This window comes from Dermacentor silvarum, chromosome 4, assembly GCF_013339745.2.
Source record: "Dermacentor silvarum isolate Dsil-2018 chromosome 4, BIME_Dsil_1.4, whole genome shotgun sequence".
Taxonomy (NCBI): domain Eukaryota; kingdom Metazoa; phylum Arthropoda; class Arachnida; order Ixodida; family Ixodidae; genus Dermacentor; species Dermacentor silvarum.
The window spans coordinates 81890740-81906813 of NC_051157.2; the positions used below are offsets into that span (position 1 = coordinate 81890740).

Below are 16074 nucleotides of genomic sequence, written 5' to 3' on the forward strand. Positions count from 1 at the left end.
ATAACCTCATCGTTTTGAACATTAACGCTCGCAGTATTGTTAAACACTTCCAGACTTACTGTCTCTTATTTCTGTTTATTCCCCTCATGTTACTGGCATCATTGAGTCATGGCTACGTAGTTTATGACTCCGAGTTTACTCCACCCGGTTTTATTGCCATGCACATGGACAGGATTCACGGCACTGGCGGCGGCGTCGCACTGCTTATTCATTCGGATCTTCGTTTCTCAGTTTTTTCTTCGCCCCTAGATACAGAATCCGTGTGGTGTAAAATTTTTCTAAATAAACAGTTTTTGTAACTGGCGTTATATATCGTCCGCCCGGTTCTTCCCTTGATCGCTTCATGCTATTGCAAATTTCATGTGCCAGACTAACATTGCTTCATCACGATTTATCTGCATGGGTGATTTCAACGCTCCTGGCATCCACTGGCCCTCACTAAATGCAAGAGGTCGTGACCTGGCAATTTGCAATGAGTGAATAAACATTTTCTTGTCCTTTGGGTTCACTCAAGTTGTTTCTACTGCTACTAGGTTAGATTCCACCCTGGACTTAGTTTTATTAAGCGCTGATCTAGCGAAAAACGACTTCTCTTGCGAGGTAACTGAGGCACTCTCAGATCATAAAGGCGTTTGGTTATCACTCTCTTGTCCAACATCCAAATCACCCTATACGTGCGTCTGGTTAACCTCCCTGCCTTTCCTCTCTTCTATTGCTCTCTCTCTCTCTCTGACATCACTCGTGCGGACGACAATTCCATTACTGATCTCTTAGCTGATCATTTAGACACGTTTTGTTCTCTGTCAGACAGACAGGATGTAAATGGTCTAGTTAATTACTTTGAGGATCTTGTCAAGTTATGTATCCAAGGCTTTGTGCCTATTAAAACTAAGGAAAGTAATGCTAACCTTCCCTGAATCACTCGCGATATATTGCATTTATCTCGTCGTGTCCGTATACAGTTAGGCGTTCTAAACAAACCAATGATCCCATAACCCTGGACAGGTTTCACAAGGCCAAGAATGAACTTAATCTTAAGCTGCAAACGTCTAAAGATTTCTTTTTTCCCGTTCAACTGCCTGATCTGTTAAGAACTAACCGTCGTAAATTTAGGACTTCTATTTTACCTAACGATGCTTCACCCACTTCTTTCAAAATTTATGACGTCATCAGCGATCCGACAGTAATATCAGATGCTTTAAACAAGTATTTTCAGTCCGTGTTTCTTCCTGATAACAACTTCATTCCTTCTCTCACCAATATAGTTTGTTCTGAAGGAATCAGTGACGCTGACCTAAACAATAAAGGTATTCCTAACCTTATATTAAACTTGGATACCAAGAAATGCACCGGACCAGACGGGATACACAATGCATTCTTGGTTCGCTATTCATTGTGGTTATCAAGATATCTGACGGTCATATTTAACAAATAGTTATCATCTGCCACTGTTCCTTCATCATGGCTTCCTCTTTATAAATCTGGTGATAAGCAGTCTTTGTCAACATACAGACCGATTTCATTGACATTACAGTCATGCAAAATCTTGTAACACATCATTCATAAACACATCATGCTTTTTTTTCTGGAATCGCATAATCTACTATCTAACATACATCATGGGCTTAGGCGCGATTTTAATATGACAACGCAGTTAGTTGTTGAGTTTACGCATGACATTTTCCTTAACCTTGATGGTGGCAACCAGGTTGACGCTGTTTTTATAGATTTCTTGAAAGCATTTGACACAGTGTTACATTCTAAACTCCTTGCCAAAGTTAACGCCGTACTAAATAATTCTTAACTGGTTCATTTGATTTCAAGGTTTCTGTCATTTCGCTCCCAGTTTGTTTCTTACAGCTCGACCAACTCTACTGCTATTGATTTGACATCTGGATTGCCCCAAGGCTCCTTTCTTGGGCCACTGCTTTGCTCAATCTACATAAATGATTTGCCTGTTAACATCTCTTCTAACATTCGTCTTTACGCCCCCGACTGTGTTTTATATGAAGTGATTAACTGTTCTTATGATCATTACCGCCTCCAGGAGTCATTTTCTAAGTATTGTAGTTGGTGCCATACCTGGCAAATGAACATCAATTTTGATAAAACGGTCCTTTTGTCCTTCTGTGACAAATATTTCCCTTCTCTTTTTCATTACTCCTTCAATAACCGAGCCGTGGGTACATTATATATCTGAGTATAAGTATCTCGGTGTAATTTTTACGCATAACCTGTCATGGTCAAAACACATTGATTACGTATGTAACAAAGCACTAAGAAAATTAGGTTACCTGCGTCGTACACTATCCAGCTCTCCAAAAGATACTAAGCTACTGTTATATAAATCGCTAATCCGTCCTGTTTTTGACGACGCATCTGTCGTTTGGAACCCTTATGAGCAGAATGAGATTAACAGACTGGAAGCAATTCAGAAAAAAAGCTGTAAGATTTATATGTCACTGCTATTAATTATCGCGACTTTTCACCCTGTTCTGCACTTCGTTTCTTGAATTTAACTTCGCTCTATTCACGTCGCCGCATCGCATCATTAGATTTCTTGCACAGCATCGTCAGCTCTTCGGTTAGATTTTCAAAAAACAACTATACTAACCTTGCGCGAGAGTCATCGACGAGACAACATCACAACTTAAACTTCTTGCCCTACTTTGCACGAACTAACATGTTTAAATTCAGCTTTTTCCCTCATTTCGCAGAAGACGTAAATTGCTTACCTGGGTGTATTCGCTCATGCCCATCCCAAAGTTTTGTATCCGCCATCCAGATGTATGGTCTTAGCACATCAACCTTATCGCTGTATGGTATTTTTCTGTGTATATTTCCCTCTGTTAACCCATTCCCGATATAGTGCTCATTGCGCTGTAGTATGTACAAATAAATAAATAAATAAATAAATAAATAAATAAATAAATAAATAAATAAATAAATAAATAAATAAATAAATAATAAATAAATAAATAAATAAATAAATAAATAAATAAATAAATAAATAAATAAATAAATAAATAAATAAATAAATAAATAAATAAATAAATAAATAAATAAATAAATAAATAAATAAATAAATTATAGTTTCCTGAATGCGTTGAACATAGTGTCTTTCTGCTTCAAATTGAGGACAGCGGCACAAAAGGGCTCAATGTTATCTTCGCATCCGCAGGCATCAAATTGCAGTAGAGTAGCAGTCTGGGTCAGTTGGTACATACTGAATATTAAAAACCAGTCAAAAGACGAAGGACAGAGAAGAGACGTGGCACACACGACGACTGTCGTCGTGTGTGTCACGTCTCTTCTCTGTCCTTCGTCTTTTGACCGGTTTTTAATATTCAGGCATCAAATGCAGGACTCTCAGCCAATCCAATTAGTGCTGAATAAGCTTTAGTAAAGGCAACTCCCAACCACAACCGACAGATTAGAGACACTTCGCGTCTGTGCATTCCGGCCGGAGGTCTGGGTTGCAGCGAAGAGTTTAGTCTGTGCAGTCTGGTGTGCCTTGTATGTGCAGTATTCCATTCAGCTAATGAGAGTGTGCGTGCTAGAGAGCGACCAAATGTTCACATAATTGATGGCGCAATAAAATAAGGGACTGTCATTCAAGCGACCATGCGGTTATCATCAGCGGTTTGGTACCTTCCTTGGTATCCGAACATTCTGTGTGACGGCGAGCTAAGGGACTATTCATAGATACTAACCTTTCAAAACATGAAAAAGGCTGGCAAGAAACCAAGCGCGGCCGGGGAGGCCTGCCTGTGCGTCGATCATTGGATCTTGACACAATTTAGGCTTTGCCTCACTTACTAATTCGCTAAGACTGATGTGGCATGTGGATTCAAAGCGCTCTTTGCTGTTCGAATTTATAGCGTTTCAATCAACATTTCACTTCGCACACACATGGAGCGCCTCAAGTAAACAGAAGCTTGTTCGCCTCATGAGCTTCTGCTTACGACATTGTTATGTATATCGCTTTTTTAAATATTGGTTATCTCTAGCAAATCTGCCTCAGGAAACCTGCCTCAAGAAAACGCATGCTGGTGTTGACTGTCTTCGGAAAGCTATTTAGCGTCAGCAAGCATGCAGCGAGGACAAAAGGACGGAGAGAGAGCGAGAACCACAAATGCGGTTTTTGTTTATTTCTTTTTGTAACCACCCAAGCAAGGAACACAATATCGAATGCCTTCAAGCTATCGGTCTGGCAATATGAACCTCGATCAAAGTTTACATGAGCACTGCGGTACGACCATCTTGATTCGGCACCTACGGAAGTTGGCCTCGATTGCAGTCTGTGGCCCTTCCCTACACACACACAGAGAGAGAGAGAGAGAGCGAGAGAGGAAAGGCAGGTAGGTTAACCAGATGCGGTTTTCTACCCTGCACTGGGGTGGGGCATATAGGGGTTGGAAAGAGGGCAAAGAGAGAGAGAAAAAAAGGCAGAAAAAGAAACAGGAACAGGTAACAGGTAAGGCGTTCCAATCACAGGCGTTCACGCAGGCCGGTCGATCTCAAGAAGCGCAGTAGCGCTTCCACGGCCTTCTGATGCAATGGTAAGTCGCGTCGATGTTCCAAATTCTTTCTTACGACAGAGGCTGGTCATCCAACGACTTAAAATTCACAGCCACGCAGCCGATGTCACATGTCTACCGCATCTGATACGTTTGTATTGAGATATCATTTGATCTTTTACTGCGGCGAGCAAACCTTTCGTCATGGCCCATACTGTAAATTTACGAACTTCAGAACCCACCGAATTTATACGCCCCTTAATACCTTTGGACATAAAAGTTTTTAAAAATGCTTGCGAACGTGCGAACATTCTGTTTTTTTTTTCTTCTTCTTTTTTTTTACGTGAGTTGTCGATGTTCGATTCTACGTCGTCGCTAAGTCGTTTGCAAAATATGCGGCCTCGCGAACAAGTTTTACGGAACAGAATGTAAGTTCGTTGTGGGACGCCAAGAACAACAGGAACAGTGCGATGGACGCTGTGCCAAGCTACAGCAAAACACCAGTGAAGAACGTGATGTGAACCATTGTGATTTTTACGGAGTTCTATAAACAAGTTCCTCCTGGTCTTCGCCGAGTGCATCAATTACTCCTCGACGCAACCAATTACTGTGTTTGAAATTTGTGACAAAGTACTTTCAGTGCGTACGCGAAGGCAATGTCGCTAGAAGCTTGCCTGGCGGCTCGCCTAGCACACTAGTCTAGATATATTCAAGCGATAAAGTACAAAATTACCGAGACTGAATACGCGACACTCGCATTGCGTGCACAATAAAGCACTCACTCACAGAGCTAATCACAGTACGTGGTTGAGGCCAGTGTACCGTAGAAAAGTCAGAAGCGCCTTCTCAGTAGAACTCACAGGAAGCACTGCTCCATGGTCCAAGTACCTCTCGCAGTTCCAAGGCACGTTCTACGGCGCATCTTCAAAGCAGACATTATAGCACCCTGTAGAGACGTTTATCAAGCAACTCGTCATTGCAGGAATCGCTGTGGAGTGTCATCGCATGGCCTCCGCGATCCGCGGAAAGTCGCACATTCTCGGAGGCTACGATTACTGAAGCGAAACGACTATACTTGAGTCTATAGGGACGGTGCTGCACTCCACTCGACGCGTTCGAGGTTGTGTCGTACAAGTCTTCCCACAGATTCTAAAAGGCCGGATGGGAGCGTAGACGGAGGCGAACAAACACCTCGAACATCGGCGTTTTTCATGTGTGTGTTGCTGTGCCCTGTCTAAAGTTGAGCCGTAAAATCATCTTTTAGAAAACCCCGAAGAACTTTAAGAGAGATTTTGCCGGGACCGACGGCTAGAAAATAACCAACTTGTCCTGCGCCAGTGCATGCATATGAATTGCGAGAACGGAGTCGCACCATTTCCTATGCTGCTTCCTCGATGTGGCCAAAGCCTATGACCCCATCCTCCATCGATAGTTACTGCATATGCCTGCAAGATATTAATATGCCACAGACATGCACTATAGTATTCACCCCTGAACAGGTGCAGCAACATTGTTACGACAATGTGCGGCGTCCGGTCACATGACATTCACGTGAACAGAAGATTAAGACAAGGATCCATATAAAGGACGAAAACACATGAAGAGTCAGACACAAGCGCAACTCGGTTACAAATACTTTATTCAGCACAGATGGAGCTTCTGAAGTCGGCGTTGGGCTTTGCCCTCGCGTACGTTAACGAAACAAGTAGGCAACATCGGAATTTGCCCGGCTGAGTTATCGCTGACGATATCGTCCTACTGATCGGACGGCTGCAACTACATTCACAAATCAATACCTGCCAGTGGTTGCAGACCATCATCATGTCGTCAACATGCCTCAATGTCACCCTCAGTGCGGACAAGAGAGATATCGAGGCACGTTACTCGAGGGAAGTGCCCACAACTCGGCAGTAATGCTCACTTCTTGGAGCAAAGAAAGTCGGCTTCCATGTTCGTTTCCTTCCTCCATTGCTTACTGTGTAGATGTGAGGAGCTGTTTCGAGTGGAGGCGTGTTTCCAAACACACGAATGGCCGGAATTGTCGTTCAATAAACGGCCGGGGAGGCGTAACGAAACTTGCTTTGATATCCGCCATGGCAGCGAGGGCAACTCACACGCGCCCAAGACTTCCGTTGATACGGCTGGAGAAAGATAATTCACAAGCAAGAGCCTCGCTCATATTGGCATTGTGTATATCTGCTGCGCCAACTGCATGCCCAAGGACCTGCAGCCCCAAAAAAGGAACGCGAACAGATAAGACCGTATCAGTTTCGTGCAAACACGGAAATGGCAGCGCCTACGAGGTCGGGGAAACACCGTAATTGAGCGAGCATGTTTAAGCACTATTTTTTTTCGTAAGGTGCTGGCTTGTTGCAAATTGCGAAGAGTGCATGTTTCCAATTATCTGACAAATGAGTCGTTGCCGTGCTGCTTGCCTTCATGTGTGTGTGCGTGTGTGGGCATGCGTGTGTCTACTGAGGCCACGGTTGTTTCTCTTTCTTTCTTTTACCACAGCAAATACGCTGCACCACGCAGAGGAGCGATGATATGAATGAAGCGTGGTTTACCGTATTGTCTAATTGGCGACGCGTCTTATCGATTGCCACCCACTTAAGCGCCACTTCGCTGTCTTTCATGGGTAACTGGGGGACTTAGCACATGTTCACGAATTAAACTGTTCCATCATTGCAAGGCACAATGCGCTAACCATGAAAAACGACGGAAACCAAGCGCAATTGTCATGGCCTTCTGTTTCATGTGATATTTTGCATCTCGGAATCAAATGCAATTTTCGAGAGGATGTACCGAAGTGCCGCAGGAACGGCCATTGCGTTTTAAAGGCATTTAAAAACATCGTGCATTTAAAGCCACCAGTACCTACCAGTACCTTCAAACTTCTCACGCGTTTACGTAAAACTGGGAAGAAGGCGAAATGAATTTTACCGCATAAACGTTTGATAGAGGTCTCCAAAAGTGTTTCAATATCAGGATGAAAATGAAATAACGTCGTGGTATAACACGCGGCGCCTATAGCCTGCCTTCTTCACGTAAAAACCGTCGCAATTTCTGCCTCATTCGTCCCCTTCACAGAATATTCAATTTTCGCTTTCGCTTCCGTTCATCTCACCTCAGTAGCAAAATATGGGTCTTATCATTATATGGGTTTATAGAAAATTAGGAGAAGAGACGCAAGCCGGCTAGTCTTCCTACTTGCGCCTGGGAGGGACCCTCGGTCCTGTACTCCAGTGGCTATCATTCACTGCCTCCCGCGCCCGCCACACCAGATGATGCTGGGTCTAGTGGATCCGAGCTGTACATCACGCCCTCTCACAGCTCGATGGAGTACCACGCACGAATATGTTTGTCTACTGTCATATACTGCGCGCCTTGTGGACACAGCGTCCACTTTACTCAGACAGCCCGATCTTTTTTTTTTTCTATCTCTCTCTTTTTAACAGACGACAGCCTGCACTACAAGCTGCCAAAAACAATATTTCACATGTGTCTGCACGATCCTAGATTTACCTTGAAAGAGGAGCTACTTCCCAATAAGGTATTTCATTGGAAGAGGTCCACTGCGGTTATATCGTTTGCTCTACAAGCGATAGTGGACTAGAAGCATGTAGTATGCACTTAAGCGAGAACGTTCCCATGACAGCGAGATAGATGAAAATTAGCAATACAGCTCGATTGCATAGGTTATAGGCCCTCTCAGTCTTTGGACTGAATGCGCCAGTACAGGAGTCCCGCAACCTGCGTGAGATTAAGGTATCCTCCCATAGAGATGCCGCAGGCTGAACACTAATCAGAGTGACAGTTCGCAGTATATTGAGGCAGTGGTGTGGTTTAAAGAGGTGTGCTGAAGAAATGACCGTCGAAGGGAGCACGGGTCAGGCAATGTCGAGTCGGACGGTTCTCGGAATTGTAAAGGCCAACTTCAAGCACACGGGAAGCGATATAGAAGGGTTGTCAAAGACGAATAAAACTGCATTCGGAGGCAAGTAGATTCGATGGACATCGAAGGCGAACAAAGGGAGATGCTGTGGCTAGGTGTACAAAGTTTCAAAAGCTGTTGCGGATCGCCTGCGTGATTCATTTATTTAGATGAGATTGGAAATGTTTGCAAATATTGTGTCGCCGGCTACTCAATTAACAATAAGTTGTCCAATGATCAAATAATGATAAAATAAGGTGATATTAAAAAACGTTGCCAATCGCCTGTGTATTATACCGCTAGGTAGAATGACAGTCCTGCACAGCTACTCCACTTCTCTGCGTTCAGCAGTAAAAAGAGAAAGGCGGAAAGGCCATCTGCAGCATCGACGCCTAGAGTCCGCGCCTCAAGCAACTGTCTTGCAATTATGCTACTGCGGGACACAAATATTATGCGCATTCTGGACTTCCCGATCCACGATTTAAGATTTCTTAGGCAATTGAGCAAGAAAAAAAAAAGGCAGTGGAGTTAACCAGACGGACGCCTGGTCGGCTACCCTCAAAGGAGGAATGGGGCTGGTGGATCGAAAGATAGAAGGAAGAGGCAAGAAAGCAGTAGAAGACGGACCACGTCTACATACGATCTCTCAGGTTCCCTAACATCAGGATAATTGAGTAATCTCTGTAAGCATGTGTAACAGACACCGTAGTATAGCCGGCGTGAGAAGTATACACAAGGACAACAACGATAACAGGCATGGACAAACGCCATTAGTTCGCTTCAGTTATTGTTATTGTCCCTGTCCGCTTTCCTTCGCGCCGGCTACACCATGCTATCTAAGCACCAACTCGCCCAGCGACCAGCTTTGTTATAAATAGACACAGAGAGAGTTCGGAGCGAGCTACTCGCCCACCACTTCAAAGGCACACAGCCACGCTCGCTGCATTATAGAGGATGTCCCAACTATCATGAACCGAGGTTTTAAAAAAGAGCAATTGCGTTACTCGAAGAAAACCTAGTGCATATTGTTTCCAGTACAGTGGAGTACCCGCCAGTAATTTTTTTCGTTACTGAGCTTTAATTAGGTAATTGTAAATAATTATCTAACTCGAGAAGTACTGTCCTAATTATCAAAGTGTCATGCAGAAAATTGTAGAGCAACATGAAAAACTTCCGACACAGCTTTCTGTTGCTCACTACGTGCTACATAAAAGTGTTTTTTTTTTTTGGGCGTAAAAGGAGCCCGCGAATACACGTAAAATGGCCGCGCGACTGACCACTCGAAGCACTTTGCGTGTAATCACGGGCTTCTTTCACGCTCGGAAAAACACTTTTATGTACCATGTATTAAGCAGCAGAAAGCTGTATCGGGAGTTTTTCATGTTGCTCTACAATTTGCTCCTTGACACTTTGATAATTAGGACAGTACTTCTCAAGTTAGATAATTAATTACAATTACCTAATGAAATCTCAGTAACAAAAAAATTACTGGCGGCTACTTCACTGTACTGGAAACAATGTGCACTAATTTTTCTTCGAGTAACGCAATTCCTCTTTTTTTCGTTTTTTTCGTTTTTTTTTTTTTTTAAACCTTGGTGCATGATAGTTGGGAGACCCTGTATAGCCAAGAATGCTGTGTGTTTGATTCGTCCGGCACAGCAATTTAGCGGACTCGAGTTTATCCAAAAAACTCCGGTGTCTGAAGTCAACTCATGTAAATAGTCTCGCTGCACTGCTTTTTCATCTGAAATTCATCTACATTTCGCAGCCTTTCTCATTTACCTGAACTTCATACGGGCGGCCTGCGCCATCTCCATCACCGTGTCTGATCACAAAATTATTGTCGCTTAGGATATGCACGCTGGACGGTAAAGCTGCCGCTGTCTCTATTTCGCCTATCAATATGTGGTATCGAACGAAGATTTATTTTCTGAAGTCCATCCACAATTGTAGTGATAGTTATTGGCGGAAAAACTGTACAGAAGAAATATCCTATAAAACTATACCTTTAGCATTTGAAACAAACTCCGAAAAGCAGCCTCCGATATTATTTTTCTCGCTAGAGTAGACTTCGCAAACGCAGAACATTAGCACTAAGGCTATAAGGTAGCGATACAATTTGCATGTCCACAGCCACACTACGCTGGTACCGTTTCCTCCAGAAGAGAGGTTTTGCAATGTTTTGTCACATCTAAGAAGATACGTGCCAATAAAAGTCGATAGCGTCATCTCTCATCCTCTCCCATCCATGGATAATCCATCTCCCAATCGCCATTTAGGCTGCGTCGTGTACATTTGTCATCATGAGCAAAATAGCCCCCCCCCCCCCCCCCCCGACAGTGTCGCTCCTCTTCCCCATTTCATAATCCATCTCTCGCCTCAAATTTAGGTGTCTTTTCCCGAATTCAAGCACCTTATTATTTCATTCGTGCTTTTGTCTTGACGCGGTAGAACCGATGGAGATTGTCGTGACGCCTGCCGAGGACACGCCCACGACAGACGGACAGGAGCTAAAGAACGAGAGGCAACACTCCTCGGACGCCAGTCGCGCGTCCCCGCCGCCACCACCGACTGTGGGCTGCAGGACGGACTACGCGGGCATGCGTTCGAGCGTCTTCCTGGACGTGCACGCGCCCATGGAGGTGTCCACGTCGGTGGTGCTCAGGTTCTGCCGGGAGAACGTGCTCAGCCACTACTTCCGACTCCTCGCCATGGTCGGCTGGCGGCCCCTTGTGGATACCAGTGAGCACGTGCGCTGCCAGCCCGCGCTGCAGACGCTCAACGTCATGCACAACCTCGTCCTCTTCATCCTCCTCGTACTAGGGCACGTGCTTCAATACATGTCCTGCTTCCGCAGGGACGGCATCGTAAGCTACAGGTCGCAAGCGTTCGACACGTCCGCAGTCGTCAGGCACGACGGATTGGTCCACGGAAAAGATATGGTGATTATGGCGGGTTCCTGTTCCTCAGTAAAAGGAAACAAAATAGTCTGTTAGACATGGCATACGGCTACAGTACATAAAAGACGAGGTCACAAAGGAAAAAGCAGTTGGCTCAGCAGCCGCTTGTAGCCGTCTCGTGCGCATTTTATGCGCTGTGGTCAGAAGCCGTGCAGTTCGTTCGTTATTAGACGTCTTAAGTTAGATGCGATTAACAGATTAACAGCGGTCGAACAAGGGATGCTGCCTAATTTAACGTTTCGACAAGGGGTCTTATCTTTGCCAGAGCCTGACGAGTACAAGTGCCCATGCCGAAACGCCGGTTTCAGCAAGATTCCTTGTTCCACCATTGTTACTAATTTCAAGCCTCCATGTTCCTCTGAACCACTCTTTTGTGTTTAAGTTTAATGCGTTCAACATGGCCTGACAGGTATTATATGTCGCGACTAAAAGCATCCGGCGATAGAGTTCGTTCCTACTGCCGGTACGATTAACAGTGATATATGTGTCTGTCAGAGAAAGATGAGATAGCAGGAAATCAACGTCTGCCGAAAACGCAGACGTTCATGAATGAAAATGAACCTGTCCAAATAGCTGAAAAGGCCAACCAATGGCAGACGTTAGCACCAAGGTTTAGTAGCTGCACTGCTGCGAGAGATGATTTACGCCTGCCTATACTCTGTTAGATTCGAATGGCTACCCCTGCGGCACAAGCCAAGAAAAGCGCGTTGTGGTAACTTAAATACACGCGTATACCAGCATATCGTGCGCGCACTGCCTCGTAGAATATATATACAAAAGATCGGCGATGCGAATAGTAGATCTAAATCGTAGTTAGGTAATGACCACTCGGTACATGCTGGCGGAGTATAGGATTCAACACCTCTAAAAGGGTGAACACCGCTGAGTCCGCGATGATTTCGTGTTTGGAATAACTGCTTCACCATGCCAACACCCGTTTCTGTCTTGCAGACGTGTGGCAGCAGCTGGTTCGCCGTGTACCTCCTGCCCGCTGTGATGCAGGTCGTAGCGTACGTCGTCGCGTTGATGCACACGCGTTCGCACGAGAACGAGCAGTTCCAGTCGCTCGTCGAGAAGGTCTTCCTGCAGCTTACCCCTACCGATGTCTGGAACGTCTCCAAGAAGCGCATCAAGCGTCGGCTGCACGCCGTCTGCGCCGCCGGCGTCCTCTGGAGCGTCGCCTCGTTGGCCTCGCAGGTGCTCAACGTCTACGCCGGTGGCACGCTCAGACTCAAGTGGATGTACGTCGCGGAGGACGACGAGGAAGTGCACTACTTCCTGTTCGGAGCACTCGTCACGATGCAGCTCTTTCACGACATCGTGAGCATGACCATCGCTACGAGCTACGCCATCCATTGCCAGCTGCTACTCGTCTACCTGCAGAACATGTCGCAAGCCGTGCGAGAGAGGAGGATGACCTTCCTCGAGTTCTTCCGCGGCGTCGAAGAGGCGCGTAAGAGCGTCCGGTACCTCAACCAGAAGCAGGCCCTGGCGGTAACGGTGCAGACGATCTGGGTGACCTCGAGGACGGTGGTGTGCTTCTGCGCCCTGCTAGGTACGCCATGGACGCATTGGTCTCGTTTCCTAGCCGACTGGCTCAACGTGCTCGTCTGGCTGTCGCTCGTGCTCATTCCTCTGGTGCAGGCGAGCCGGCTCAGCTCGACGTGTCGCCACGTGCGCGAGCTGGGCCTCGAACTGACGGCGCGCCCCTTCGTTTACCGCGACGCCCCGCAGTCCGAGCTAGACACGTTCCTCCTTTTCACGACGTCGCTGAGGATGCAAGCGAAGCTCTGCGCCCTGCCCGTAACCAAGCGCACGGTGATATTCGTGTTCCTGTTTATTGGGATCAGCCTCTTCATATCCGTGCAGCTGGACATCGTTGGTTTCAGGCCCTAATCTTGACAGCCTATTGGCGTCAGTTGCCGAGCACTGCAACCCTTCCACGATAATAGGTTTCGCTAGATATATATTTTTCTTCATGGGTGGGTCTCATCTGCCCCGTCGCAAAGAGCTAATTTATGCATTAACATAATATTTTTTATCACTGGTCTGGCACCAGAAAATTCTTTACCCAGCTCACTTCTTTATATTACGCTAGCTTTGCGATTTATGTATATACATCTGTATTTGTCCCCTATTACTAGAACGTTGTTTTTTTTTTTTTTGCTGTTACTAAGTTATTTCCTGTTGTGGCTCTCATTTTGATTAAAAAACATGCAGTAAGCAGCACTGATCGTCGAGTTTCTTACGTGCAAGTATTTCCCGATTTGAACATGTTAGTTTGCAACAATCGCCATTCGTAGACCTTCACATTTGCTTTGCTACTCCCGCCAGCTGATTGAATGCTAGACATGTGTTTGCTGCTCGTTTCCATTTTCTCTCATACGTTTTACTGGTCATGCATTATTTCATCTCAGCGGTAACGGGTGGCGTTGCACGTCACGTGTCTGGCTCATGTGATTCAATGCGTTAATGAACTCAGCGAGGCATTCTAATTTATTCGCGAACTCCTGGACTGATACCATATTGGTGGGGTGCGCAGCAAGATAGCACAACTCGGGAAGCCAGGTTGTCGTGTTTGGAGACGGACCGAGTAGAATCGTAGAATCATTACCTGTCTTCCCTTAAATGCGAAGCATTATTGTTAGCCTCATATCAAGAACATTGCTGTAGGTAGGTAGGTTCGTGTCTTTCATCGTTTCGAGCCTCTTCAATAAATAATAAAGTGAAATGCGCAACTGTGAAATCGATCCTTAGTCTCCAGCACGAAAGCCTGATGCTCTAACCATTAAACGACTTTGTTTTTGTTTTCTTGTGCGACTAACCATTAAATTAGACTGCAATCACACGCATACTTCTCTCGTTCCAGTGTAGACTCTCTTTTTCAGGCTTGAGCAGGCCGACCTCTCTGCCTTTCTGCAAATAAACCTCTCTATCTCTCTATCTCTCTCTCTCTCTTTCAGGCGACTGGCGCGCAAGCACGTGCTTGCGCTCCAGTTTTCATCCGGCCGCACACGCAGGAATGTCAGCGAATAGTCATCCCACTGCCATCGTCGGGATCGGCCCACATTCCCCAGTCGTTTCACTACGTAGACGCTGTGCCACATTGTACCACTTTCGGGATCCTCCGAGGTGGTAACGGAATAGGTTGTAACAAGTCTGCCGTCATGCCTCCGCCGTCAAACTATCGTCGTCGCCGTCGTTATCATCGTTTTGCTGTTGTCGTCACACAAAGGCTCTCGTCACACACGCAATCGCTCGCCTAATAACCAAACATGTTGGTCAATTTTTACTTATCATAGGTTTTTGTAGTATCATGTGCCGCTCTCATACGTCGGCATAAATTTAGAACACCATCCGGTGGTGTGTAGCTGATGAAAGGAAAATAACTGAGCATGTCACTAGACTAATTTTAAAGTTATACATTCGATGGCGACAAAAAAAAGAGAAAACAAGTGAATGCGTTTCCCAAACAAACAATGTCTTCAAACAGCAAACAAAAAGCTTATAGAACTTTTTTCTTCGAAGTTTATAAACTGTCTATAGCCAGCGCATGGACTTCTGGAGTTTTCGTCGGCTATCGATCGACTACATACTTCCCATATTTTCTGCGATTGACTCATTCGGAAATCACTGAAGTACAAGTAGACTAAAAGAAACTGGACTGTCAACGTATTTTGTAAGAGACAAATTTTGCAGATCTTATACAGACAAAGCGACGAATCTATATGAAGACAAATTTGCCTACGAGAAGTATAGAGAAGTGATGCAGGCACTGCAGGCACTGATGCAGGTACTGCATGATGCAGATACTGCATCAGTGAGTTTGCGCATGAGTTGTGTTTTTTTTTTTCGTTTTTTTTCAAGTCACGTATTCTTAGAGAACAATTGTAGAACCCAGCCTTACGAAAATGGCATACTTGCCCTCAAAAAGAGCTTTTATTCGAAACGCAAATTGCACACAACAGCTAGTGCTCCTGTTTTTCATGGACAAGCAAGATAGATAGGTTTTATTGATAGAAAATATAATTTGACATGAGAAACATTGGCAACACAAGTAACGCTAGCTTTTATGAATGCACAGAATTTAGGCTTCAAGTTTATAACAATCATTGTGAAGTTGTTACAAAAGGCCGGTGAAAGTAAGCTTTCAAGAACTTCGGAACAGCTATTGCGTTGCCCATTAGTTTTGTGTAAAACTACCAAGATAAACTTTGCCTTTTTTTTTAAGTTGTCAGCTAATGATTTTACGGATTATTGTGCACAGTTAAATCTTCCCTCCGTGGCACACTGTAGCGTAAAAAACACACCAACCGCTAACATAAAAGTTTAAAAGAAGAAAACGACATTCCGGCTCCCATACAGGAGCCTTGTTCACCAATTCTGAACACGGCTCCCGTATGGAAACATAAACGTATCTTGCTTCTTTTAAGTGTGAAGCACTGTAGGGTCCCGGGCAGTCGCCATCTGTCGCGTGATCACGCTCAAAAACAAGTGCTCAAAACAGGGTCAAAACAAGTACAGAATTGATCAAAAATGATTCAAGATAAACTAACATGATTCAGAATAATTTAAAAGACAGGAATAACCAAGCATTAAGCGCATTAATTAACAGAAATTCGTTAAAATCGCTTCTATCATCAGCAAATCTTTGGCTCCA

General features: G+C 44.9%; 1 protein-coding gene across 1 annotated transcript; it reads left to right on the forward strand.

Moving 5' to 3' along the window:
* The first annotated feature begins 10909 nt into the window (after window positions 1-10909).
* On the forward strand, window positions 10910-13310 carry LOC119448724 (uncharacterized). The gene is made up of 2 exons (XM_049666475.1): window positions 10910-11321; window positions 12366-13310. The coding sequence occupies exons 1-2, from the start codon at window positions 10911-10913 to the stop codon at window positions 13308-13310; spliced, it is 1356 nt and encodes a 451-aa protein (XP_049522432.1). The 5' UTR covers window position 10910.
* The last annotated feature ends 2764 nt before the right edge of the window (window positions 13311-16074 follow it).

Excerpts from the sequence above, each read along its gene's own strand:
- LOC119448724 (XM_049666475.1), top strand. The coding sequence starts at position 10,911 with ATGGAGATTGTCGTGACGCCTGCCGAGGACACGCCCACGACAGACGGA. Across the intron at positions 11,322-12,365 it reads GCTTCCGCAGGGACGGCATC|ACGTGTGGCAGCAGCTGGTT; the intron begins GTAAGCTACAGG and ends TCTGTCTTGCAG.